Raw genomic sequence first — 12,830 nt, 5'->3', positions numbered from 1 at the left:
CAGAGACTGAAGTAGAACTTATCTTCCCTAATTTCAAGGTATGATACAAAATAGCTAATTCGTAATTCAGGTCAACAGCCCAAATGGGTGGCAATAAAAGAGCAAGCACTGAGTAAAATGCTAAATGAATAGCATGTTCGTAGACAAATTTAAATTCACCTTACAAGATCGTTTTTATAATCAGCACTTAAAAGAGTAAAAGTAAATGTGTGTTTACAGAAATACCCAGCCTCCTGGAAACACCAAAATCAAAACCAATGAGGGGAAATGTTACAGTGGCCCTTCAGGAATAATTCACTATGATGGAACCAGTTACTTTCTCGAAAGATGATGCTCTCATTTAGTGCTGTCAAGAAAACATACTTTCCATTCACTGAATACTTAAATTAACTTAATTTAGTGAGAATTCTGAGGGATCCCCGTTTGATAAACTGGTGACTGTGATTAACACAAAATATTGTACATCACTTGTTAGAAGAACAACAGTAAATATTAAAAAAATGGAAACAAGGGGTCTTTTGGATAAAAATAGACAACATTGCTAGTAAGAATGAATGAGGAAATGTGAGATGGAAATTGGAAGTGCCTTGAAAGAAGAAACTCGTATGACGAGGTCAAATCTGAATATGCTTCCCATACAACAGAAAATAACAACAAGAGTAGACTGGGCATGCAGAGAATTGTCTATGATATGGACCAAAGACAATAATACTTGTTGGATTTCCAAACATTCAAATGCAGAACATAGTAGTAGTATCTTACTTAATTTCTTAAAGCTATAGTGATAGTGGAAACATGTTTTGCTAAAGATACGCATAATACTACATACGGGCAGCACAGCACAGCACAGCACAGAAACAGTGGATACTCTAGAACAGAGATCTTCAAACTCGCGGGCGGTGCCCCGTAGGGGGGCCTCAAGTGATCCAAGGGGGGGCAACAGGCCTTTGTTTTAAGCATAAACATGTTATTGTATTTTTAAAAAGATAACAGTATTTAACTGCAATGTTTAAATAGGTCTTGACATATTTAAACTTTGCCATCTTTATAAAAGAATTGTGAAAAATGCTGAGAGGGGGCCCCAATGATTTGTATTTTTCAACTGGTGGAGACCAGTGCTCTAGAAGTATTTGACAAGAATACTATCTAAACCTAAGGTTGCACTGGAATGGATTGCAAGATACACTTTGCTGTCCAAAAATAGTGACTATGACACTTAAAATATAAAGCTTATCATTGTCTAGAATGGATTTCTAAAATTACTTTTTAATCCTGTCTGGGAAAGTTAACATTCATCATCACTGACTGGAAGCTAGATTCCAAGAGATTTTAGTTTCTTATTTGGACTTATAGCACTCACAGTTTGATTTACCTCTTTGCTTGTAGTGGTGCCATAAGATTTCTCTATACCTTGGATCACTATCAAGCCTTTTCTACCCCCTTTCCTTTTATGTACAAATGTAGGTGTGCCCCCATGAGATTGCACAAGGGCAAAATGGCCATCCAAGCGTTACAGAAGTGGCTGCACAAGCGTCTGTCGCCCCTCTTGTAATTTGGAAGTGCCCCGGGGGCACTAAGAACAGGTGTAAATGTCCATTATGCCCTTTGGAGTTTTATAACATGGCTACGGTTGGTTCATCGTCCCATTTTTAGATGCCCCACTCAGTGCTTAATTTGTGTATGCTGTTTCCGGTGCGGAGCACCGGCACTTATTTTTGAGGTACAGCACTTATTTTTCTGACTCAAGCATTTACTGCGAGCAAAAGACACATATGGGAAAGACGGAGGAAGAGAAAAATGAAAAAGCGTCACAATGTGAGAAAGCAGAAAGCTGCAAGAGGGAGCTGAAGGGGCGGGTAGTGGCTGTAAATGGATTAAACAGGCCCGAGATGGCTTCAGGAGTACGCTGCCTCAGTATTCCGTGCGCGCACATTTAATTGCAGCAGCCGCGTGTTTAAGAGGTGGTCTTTGGGCGCCGGAAAGTTTTTATTTACAAATTAAGCACTGGCCTCACTCCATATCGCCTCAGATATTTTCCATACTTAATAGGAACACACTATTCCACGTATTCCTTGCTTGTAGTGGATATTCTCTACATGATAGTTCTCCTGAAAATGTTGAACATCAAGCCATTGAACTCAGGTCAATTAACTCTGATGTAACTTCCATGCCTTTGTGTAGAAGTGATAGTAGACAGCAATAACCACAACAAACACGTGAAGCTTCTGTAAATGACAGTGTAGTACATACCTCAGAATTAGGAAACGCTGGTGTTGGTGTGCGTCAGTTCATCCAAGGTGAGAGACAGGGGAAAAAATAGAAAGTGTTAAACAAGGGACGGACTACAAACACACACCTTCATTTAGAAGGAAATACAAAGTAGTGTCAATGCTACAACAGATGTGAGATTTTCTTTTTTTATGAAGACATTTGCAGTTTATTTTGTTTAAATTCTTCAGAAGTCAGAATTGCACACAGTGGCTTTCACAGTCATTACCACGAAGAAAGTGTGGAATCATGTTATGGGTATGGGCGTTCAAATTAGATGTAACGAGATCTAACATGAATTCAGCCCCTGGAAAGAGTTCACTGCTATAAGGTAACAAATATGTTATGTGACATTTTAGAAAGTCTTATGTATGCAGCGCATGTTCTAAGCTTGGCGAGTTTACCGAATCATCACTCCCTTGAGTAAGACAAAGGAAACGATACTGTCTAAAACTTTGTAAAGCACAGTGATATATTAAAGCAAACATGCAGTTAATAATCCAATTAATGCCTGAATAGTTTTTTATTTCAAATATTAGACGTATTCGCCTATTTATTCATCTTTTATCAAAGAAGATCGGCTGAATTGCTGTTGAGGTTTAACTATTTACATTTCAAAGGAAATTCTTCAATGTATTGTCAGAGTTTAATTAAAAAGAATTTAACAACAGACAAACATAGCTGTCTGTGACCTTCTATTGTGCTCACATTAAAGTTAATATGTGCTTTCCAGACTTCCTGTTAGTTTTTTCATTACTATAGGTACCTTTATGTTCTTGCATGTGCTGAAAACTTCTGATTTTCGGCACGTGGTTACAATTGCCTCCAAGATGTTCATGCCTATAGACGTGTATGGGCTTTTTGTAATCTGAGAGACTACTCAACCGGCTGCGATCTATGAAAGGATAGAGTGAAGAAGCAGAATCTACCTCTTTGACGTCCTACCACGCACACAATTCCACCTTTGACCCTGCTTGACTCTCCAACTAAATGACAAACATGCCCTATGAACCTTAGAGTAAAGCCTGTTTGTTATGCCTGTGGCGCATCACCCAAACTTGTGGGTGGAATCTTTTAATTTCTTTTTTTTTTAAATAATTGTTATTAAATTTACTCTTCATAGAAAGCACTTAAGACGGAAGCTCAAAAATACCTTTTAAAATTTGACAAAATTGCATACCAGATAATCCACCACAGAAGGTCTTGCACAGAAAAAGGAACAGAAAAAGTATTCCAAACATTTAAAGCATGGTTAGCAGAGTTACCTGATTCAAGAACATCCGGGATAGGGCCAGAAATATAGCAGTTATATTTCATTCCATTCTGCCAGCTTGCTCCCTCAAATCCTAACTTTTCCACACATAGAATTGTGCAAAATTATGAAGATAATATTGTAAGTTAGAGCATGAGGAAGCCCGACTTCACCAATCCAGTAAGGGCGCTCATATCTGTTTCCACATCCAGCTGGCGTTAGTACCTCTTTTTTCATGTAAGGCCATTTCTAAACTGAAAATTGCCAAAAGGTGGGCAAACCATTGTTGAAATGTCAGGGGATCCTTTTATGACCAGGATGAGGCTATACACAGCTTGGCTACAGCCATGGCTATAATCATGAACCTCTGGGCAGGACCGGGAACCATATCCCCACGAATCCCCAACAGAACAAGCTGAGCAGTAAAGACCACCCTCCTACCCAGCTAGATACTGATCAATTTAATAATCTCATTCCAATAAAGGGTCAGGGAGGGGCATCCCCTAAATATGTGGACTAGACCAGTCTAACTAGAGCAGCAGCGCTGGCAAGTGATACCTCCTGTCCCCCATCTGGCGATTTTCTGAGCCGTATGATAAAGATCATATGTTTTTTTTTAATGTTGGGCTTGTAGATTGGCGGACAGTAACATTGTGTTAGCTAGTGCCAGTGATTCCAATAAAGGACAATCGGCTGGCCCGACCCTAGCCTTTTCTGCCATTTTTTGGATTATCATTCAAGATCATGATGTGTTGACATTTAGCTCCCTGTATAGTTGGCTATTTGTGAATGGGGTCTCCTCCCGTCAGTTGGTCCAATAAGGCTGTTTCCTGAAAACCCGAAGCCGCTCCCTTTTTTCTAGTTGGAAAATCCAGAATTTGTAAATACTTGCAAAATTCCTTTCCATGATATATCAGCTTTCTCCAGCAACTCTTCATTTGATATTATTGCATTCTGCCTACAAAATCTCCAAGTCTCACAATCCCGCTGACCTCCAACTCCTGAACTATAGTCCCCTAACAATGCCTGGCAATTATGGATTTCGATGTATGGGGATATAATAATGAAGCCGTCCCAACCCAAGCTTCTTGCGTAACGAGGCCCAGATTCTATAGACAGCCGCCAAAGTCTTGAACCGGGTTTTTTGAAGTAGCTAGGTTCTCCTTGTTGCAGAAGGCAACCATGTACTTTGTTTCTAAGCAAGATCTGATATGTAGAAGGGATTCTGCCCATCATACCATTCTGACCCTGACCCCTAAATAATGGACACCTAAATTGGAGAGCTGCCACCAAATAATACAGTTTCAGATCAGGTACAGCCCAGCTCCCCTCTCTTTCTAGGAAGGGTCAGATATTTGAGCACCCTTCTGGGCTTGAAGTATGTCTATATAAACTGTGTGATCATCGCATTCATGGCCTTGAACTCGTAGTTGCTAAGTTCCAGAGGGATGAGTCAGATTTCCACAAGAAAGATTGTAATTGGGTGCATGCGCGCACACACTCACACACACACCCACACACGCGTGAAGAATCATTATCATTTTAACATTCAATAGGCATGAAAAGGCAGTTTATTGTGGTTATTCTCAAAGCACTTAATGGAGGCCAATTTATTTAACAGGATTATCATTAAAATGAGGTGCTGCCCATATTTATTATTGATGTGTTTGTTGTCGATGTAAGCAGGCTGTTGAGAGGCTGGAGATCAGCTGGAAAGTAGCTGACACTTAGAGGAAACAGGGGTCCCACGGTCCCCTTCCCTGCTACCCATCTCCCCCTGAGGCAGATGCAGTTACATACTACACCTGCCTACTTGGTGATACCAGTACCCTCTATAAAAGCACGCTGGTCCCCCTGCAGCCTGCAGTTTCAAAAAGGGGATGCAGGCCCATATTTATACTTTTTGACGCTAAACTGCGCTAACGCAGTTTAGCGTCAAAAAATTTAGCGCCGTCTAACGCCATTCTGAAGCGCCATGCGGGCGCCGTATTTATGGAATGGCGTTAGCCGGCGCAAGCAGACCGGCGCTGCCTGGTTTGCGTGGAAAAAAACCACGTAGACCAGGCAGCGCCGGCGTTGGGAAAAAATGACGTTAGGGCGTCTTAAAATGGGGCAAGTCAGGTTGAGGCAAAAAAAATCGCCTCAACCCGATTTGCGCCATTTTTTTACGACGCCCAGACGCCATTTCATGACTCCTGTCTTAGTAAAGACAGGAGTCATGCCCCCTTGCCCAATGGCCATGCCCAGGGGACTTATGTCCCCTGGGCATGGTCATTGGGCATAGTGGCATGTAGGGGGGCACAAATAAGGCCCCCCTATGCCACCCAAAAAAAATTGAAAAATATAAAAAATTATACTTACGTGAACTTACCTGAATGTCCCTGGGGTGGGTCCCTCCATCCTTGGGTGTCCTCCTGGGGTGGGCAGGGGTGGCAGGGGGGGTCCCTGGGGGCAGGGGAGGGCACCTGTGGGCTCATTTTGAGCCCACAGGCCCCTTAACGCCTACCCTGACCCAGGCGTTAAAAAGTGGCGCAAATGCGGGCTTTTTTGACCCGCCACCTCTCGGGCGTGATTTTTGCCCGGGAGTATAAATACGACGCATTTGCGTCGCCGTCATTTTTTTAGACGGGAACGCCTTCCTTGCATCTCATTAACGCATTCACGCTAAAAAATGACGCTCTTTGCCCATACTTTGGCGCTAGACGCGTCTAACGCCAAAGTATAAATATGGCGTTAGTTTTGCGCTGAATTTGCGTCGAAAAAAACGACGCAAATTTGGCGCAAACGGAGTATAAATACGGGCCGCAGTTTTTCAGTGCTACTCTTTCCTCATTGCACGTACAGGTTTTTGCCAGCACTGTGGAGAGTGCATATTATTAAAAAATGATGGATGCTTGATCTGCGCCATGAACGTTTGATAAGGTTGTGCCTTATGCAGGCCAGGGGCCCTAGTACACGTTGGGCTCACTTTTCATGTTTGCGTCACAGTGCACCTTTAAATAGGTGCACCGTGTGCAGACAGAGAGAGTGTACTCTATTACAATGAATGCTCTGTCCCCAAGGCAGCCACAAACTTGTGCTGCCCTGGAGGCAACGCACTCAAATGAAATAAGGAGTGGCTGCTTCCAAGCCATCCTGTGTTTGACTGTGTAGGCAGCAACCCACCTACACTTTACAAAGGGATTGGAGATCTCTTTTCAAGTGGGTGTAGTGAGTGACTGCACCTGGGTGCAAGGGGATCCCCCTCCAGCGGGCTGCCATCGGGAGGCACTGACAGTATGCCACCTTTTTGTGGTGCACTTTCAGTGTGTCTCCTGGCAGCTTCTTTGTATTTGCACCCCATTCATAATACAGTGCAGGCACAGAGGTAAAGAGATTCCCTCATTTGCATGGGGCCACGCCCTCATGCAAAAAGAGGGATTGCCCTTTTAAGATAGCACTGATGCTACATGTAGTGCCAGCGCTATCTGCATTACAGAAGGACCAAAGAAGCGTTTGCTGCCCCTTCTGTAATACCAAAGTGCCCTGTTGGGCACACAAAGCGGGCCAAATGCCCGTTGGGCCCCTGGGGCACTTTCTGTTATACGGCCCCATATTAATGTAATGTGGTCCAAGGATGTGATGAAGAGGGGCAATGGAACCACAGTTGACACAGTAGTTGAAACACACTATTCAGGAGTATTTTTTACATATTACATTACCCATATGTACGATCGGAGACACTGGAAGTTAAAGTGATTAGCTCAGGATCAGATAATTATCTGGTTAACTGCCAAGTTTGTGTAAAAATCCAGACATCCAGGTTCCATGGGTGAAGGAAATTCGTGATCTCAACCCAGCCATTCCCATTTTGGCAGATTTTCTTGAGACACTCTAATCCCAAAGGCTGATCTAGCTAATTTGCCAACCTAACTATACTTCAAAGCACCACAATTGACTGGTATGTCCTTCCCTCCCTTGGGTATGCATGCATGTCTCAAACTCAAAGAGCTTCGGCTTTGCTGTCCCCTCATCTGATCCTACGTCCCAGCTAAACTTGCTGGTAAACTTGCTGTAATTGCGGTCTGAATTTATTTTTGAAGCAAAAGGTCTATATACATTCCCCCCCCCCCCCTTTTCCTTTTTGCTTCTACCTTTATCATCCTATACAAACCCATTCACCCCTGAGTGTATCAAACAGTCTTTGAATTTCGAGATGGTAAAAAACTGTCCATTCAGTAAATACAGGTCCACCTCAAATAGACATATGGCCATAATCACTACCAAAGTTTCAACTATATTATGATCAGGCCAACTTTTCGCCTACTTTTTAAGTCATATAATAGTGGCCTTGAATGACATCTACCTTCTTGTGAATAAAGCACTGAGTCCCCGTGCAGAGTCCAGAACCTGAGTTACTATATCCACTGCCATAAAGCGGATACTGGTGGTACTTCCCTTCCAGACAACAGAGACTGCCTGTTGTCTACATTGTCCACTCTCGCTTTCGCAGTTCTCACACCCAATCCTTCTGCCGTGGTTTTCTACAGTTACTCTGCTCCTTATCCCTTCCTGTCAAATAACAATTCATGTTTCAGCCTTAAAAATATGTTTTTTGCCTTATTATACCATTTCATAAAATGGGGGCAGTCCAAAAACCAACTGGGACTAAGGGCGTTTAAACACGTAAAGAACAAAGGTTCTTTGTGGTTAAAACTAATAATAATACATAGATAACCAATCATTTATGAACATACAGCTCAGTAATTGATAGAGAACAACTCAACAAATAATAATGGAGCCACTTATAGACTTTCACACATATTTGTATTTGCAGCTTCGTAATGGAGCTCAGTGCTTAAGTGATCACACAGTAAGTGAAAAACATTGTGCAGGGGTGTGTATAATATAGAAGGAAACGCCCAGTGCCCAAAGGTTCTGTCAATTGACCATGAAAAGTCATTTGACATTCTTAGCTGGCAATATTTGCTAGCAATTCTGAAGCTATTGAGACTCGGGGATACCATAATTCACTGGACCTCTTTATTATATTCCTATCCCATGGCAAAGGTCCGTGCAGGCAAGATTATGTCCACCTCCTTTACAGTGCATTTCCCTTTATCACCTATGTTGATTGCACAAGTGGTGGAATCCTTGGCCGCCTACATGACCACATAGAGAAGGATTAGTGGTATAGCGTTCCCAGATAGTGCGCACATCATATCATTATATGTCAATGATCTTCTTGTATTGCTCCACAATGGATGGTGTGGACTGTATAACACAATTGGGGCTCTTTCCTTTGGCCGTATATCTCATCGTAGGATAAAATAGGCCAAAACATGTGCTACGTTCTCTGTTGCTCCAAAATGGAAAAAGGCACCTTCCCTCACGAACATTACATATTGTCTGGGAACATAGTTTGTTGTGTAACATTGCAGTCTGGCAAAGATGGTGATGCTCCCTCATTTACTACATTTCTTCATTAAGCTGCCCTGTTGGATACCAGGATCATATTTATTTCAAAGAGCTGGACGAAATATTGTTCTACATGATTTGGTGGAGTATGAGGCAACAATTTGCACTTGTCAAGTTGTGGCTTCCAATATCTGAGGAGGCACTTAGTACACCTGACTTTGAATTGTATTTCCTGGCTGCATACTCCAATGGCTGGCTAGATGGCTGGACAGGACCCACTCTTGGCTGAGGCGGGTATTACCATACATGTCAACATTTTTAATCAGGGAAGTGGGAAAACAATCGAGGGAATGTCTTCCCCTTTGGCTTATATTGAAACAGAGGCAATTGTAGGTGGGAGACATCTAAAATAAAGCCATTTTGCCTTAAAAATCCACCAGCGCTCACTGAACAATTTGATGTTTGTCTGAGGATTAATACAAGCTACTTGACTCCACTTACTGTGAGTGGCCCTGAGATGCTGGAAGAGATCTCTGCAGAAAACACTCCACACCTGCCTTCTGTGCCAGTCATAAATCTGGTGGGACTACTTGGGCCATAGGAGGCACTCACAAAGGGGCTGATGCATGTCTGGACAGGGGAGGAAATAAATACAGTTGGAGACTGCTACACATCGTGCTTATTGAGGCCCATTAAGGCCTTTCCAGGAGATGGTGGATGACAATGGCTTTCCATGTGGGCAGTTTCTGCAATATGGAGCCTTGAGGAGAATTCGTCATCTATGCTGTGCCTTGGTAGATGAACCCCAGGGACATGATGTTTTACCACTGCTTTAGCAATCGAGGATGGTAAGCTTTTAGTAATATGGCTTCATAGGGCACTCCTTAATGCTTCCAAAATGGATCTAAGTGGGTTGAAACAGAGATGGGAGCATATTTGGGGATGGACTTATAAGATACAGTATGGAGGAAAGTACTGGTGTATGCCGGAAAAAAATGCTAGAAATGGCTGTTTTAAATACACTCAATTCAGCTTCACATATTGCACTTATCTAACCCCTGGAAATATAAGCAAGATCTATGGAGTGAACCTCTCTAAGTGCCTTAGGTGCTCTCTATGTGGCTTTGTTAGTGAAGACGGGATGTGCCACATGGCGTAGAAGTGTCCAGAGTTAGTACTGGAAGGGGGTCACTGATAGGTTCATGACATCAACAGGGACATTGAAAGGTGTACCCCATTAGATTGCCTTCCTGGCCTGTTCTATAGCCCAAAACCGGAATTGTGGGCTAAAAAATATCGTTTTGGCCTTTTTGCTAATGAAAAGTGCAATATCAATGGCTTGGAAATCCCCAATGATGCTCCTCCTTAGTAGATGGTAATAATGGGTGGGGAAATTGGGGAAACCAAATACATCCCTACATATGGTAGAGAGTAGGGATTAACGAAATAAAGAATAGAAGGCATGTGGGTCAAAGTTTTGACCTCAAATCTATTAGACAAGATGGGCGACGGTACCATCTCGGCCCAAGACTCCTCATATCACCCGGACTAGAACCTTGGGATGTACTTAACCTAATACTGATGTTACTTGCAAGAAAATCAGCCTTTGTAGTTTCCACTGTTCAGTTCCCAATAATTGACGTACACATTTGTGAGATCATGTCGTTCACCATCCCTGGTACTGAAAATTCACAAACTAGAATATTGCTCCCGAAGATAACTCACACCCCTGTCCTGTATAGTTGTCATTGTTGTCATGAGTTTGTTTTTCTCTGGTTTTGCATGCAATGTTTGGCTTTGCCTGTAATACACGGATAGTGAGTTAAATCATGTGATTTTTGCTGCGAACCAGCTAGATGTCGTTCTAGCACCTAATTAGCATGTAGATTCTTTTTTTATTTTTGGCATTGCAACACCATAAATTCAGAACACTCCAAGAAGTTACACAGTCAATGAGATGAAATACTTTCACTATTACTGCTGCCCCCTAATAGTTACCATTTACTGTTTTCTTTTTATATAAAACACATGTATTGATTACTGTTGGACATGTATGATACATGTGAACCATAAAATGCAGTCCTGTGCGTGGGTTACCGTACATGATATGATGGGGGTGATGCTAGGACCTAAGTCACAGCCCGGCTCTCTGCCCCTTGAAGTAACAGTGACAGGCGATCTGCGGATCCAGTTAGGGTTGGCGGGAATTCGCGGATGAAGGCTCTGATCAATATTTCCTTCCTTGCAGTGTTTAACTCGTCAAAGAATAAATGCTGGTGACCCTTCGTGCTGCTACTATCGGAGATGCCGATTACCAAGGCTGTCACTGCTTGATTCTACCTCATGCCTCTTCTACCACCACCAAACACTCCTCGCTCCTGTGGTTCTTTTTCATCCTTGCATTCTTCCTTTGTCGTCATCCCCTTGTTTGCCTTTCTCTCTTTTTCTGGCTTAAAGTATGATAATGAAAAATAAGTCCCAGTCCTACAAAAGGAGTGCCGATGGGCCGACCAACAGCCACCGGCTCAAGTTAAGCACTGCTTTAACATTCACACAGGGACTGGGGCACCACGGATCCAGATTAGACTGTGCCATGGAGTTTACACTCCCCTTCAATCAACAGGCCAGTTTGCTCTCAGTAACTGAGGCATCGAAAACCAAGGACAATTTGTGCAGCAGGGGCCTAAAGTGCCAGGAAACATATCAGTCTTTCCTTCCACTGTTACATCCAGGGTCCTGGCTAGTCTACAGTAATATGTGCGAAGGTATAGCTGAGATTGGGACGAACAGAAGCAGGGCCCAAAGTTTACAACAAATTGTCTACAGGGAAAAAATTAAACACGCTAGAGTTGGCATCTGGTTCCATCTAGTGGTATTAGACACGTTAGCAGCCTCATCATTAAAAATAAGGCAGGTTTACTCAAATCCACAAATGCTCGGATTACTTTGCAGTAATCTTCATTACTGTGATTCCTACTCGTCCTCATCCCAGTCCTTAAATTATGAGGTATTCCACCTTTAATATCAGGTACCAACTTCCCTTACAAAAAGAATATGAAAGATCAAGCCCCTAACTGGGCATATATTATCACACTACATCACCAGGAAATCCGGTGCAGATAGAACAGGACATGATAGAGCAATGCCACCTCTTCTGGAAGGGGGTGGGAAGAAGGACTAGGACAAGAAAGAGTAGGACTCAGTGCAAAGATGGTTGCTGTAAGAAATATTTACCACTTTGTACCTCTTCCTCATCAATCACCTGAATTTATGAGGAAATAACAATTAAATATAGTGGCATTGTATTGTCAAATAAGAAGCATACTGAAATTATGCATGAGTTAGAATGTATTAATCAGTGAGTTGATAAATTGCAATGTATCGTACTTAAGGAACGTGACTGGGGAGCTTTGAAGATTGCTGTCAGCCTCTTTCAGTTAGAAGACTGAGGGCCTGATTTAGAGTTTGGCGGAGGGGGTTACTCTGTCACAAATGTGACAGATATCCCATCTGCGGCATTACGATTCCATGATATCCTACGGGGAACATAATACAGCGGACGGGATATGTGACGGAGTATGACATTCACCGAACTCTAGAAGAGGCCCTGAGTCCTCTCTCCTCTGGGCTGCAGTTCTTGGTGGCATACGTAATCAAGAAACGCACTTTGTCATTTGAGACTGGCATGCGTTGTCTGGACTAGGGGTGTCAGTGGGGAAAGGTCTACGCACTTGGGGAGATACAGCGGAAGAAGTCATCACTGTAGATGCGGACAAAGGGAGGAGATTACAGGGATTAAGGCTTCCAAATCCAGAGTGGTTGGGTCCAAATGAAGAAACATGTGCTGGACTAGAGGTTGCATATTAAATCTTGTCCTAGGGACCATAAATACTGAGGCCACCATATCTCCTTG

General features: G+C 42.8%; 1 protein-coding gene across 2 annotated transcripts in view; it reads right to left on the bottom strand.

The window, feature by feature from the left end:
* The window catches only part of RS1 (retinoschisin 1), a 71,771-nt gene that overhangs the window by 21,557 nt on the left and 37,384 nt on the right, over positions 1–12,830 (bottom strand). For both annotated transcript variants that reach the window (XM_069204507.1, XM_069204508.1), the window contains exon 3: positions 2,251–2,267. In XM_069204507.1, the coding sequence (XP_069060608.1) occupies positions 2,251–2,267 (17 nt within the window). The remainder of the gene's footprint in view (positions 1–2,250; positions 2,268–12,830) is intronic.

This window comes from Pleurodeles waltl, chromosome 8, assembly GCF_031143425.1.
Source record: "Pleurodeles waltl isolate 20211129_DDA chromosome 8, aPleWal1.hap1.20221129, whole genome shotgun sequence".
NCBI lineage: Eukaryota > Metazoa > Chordata > Amphibia > Caudata > Salamandridae > Pleurodeles > Pleurodeles waltl.
The sequence above is the reverse complement of the archived record's forward strand: the minus strand, read 5'-3'. Positions and strand labels throughout refer to the sequence as shown.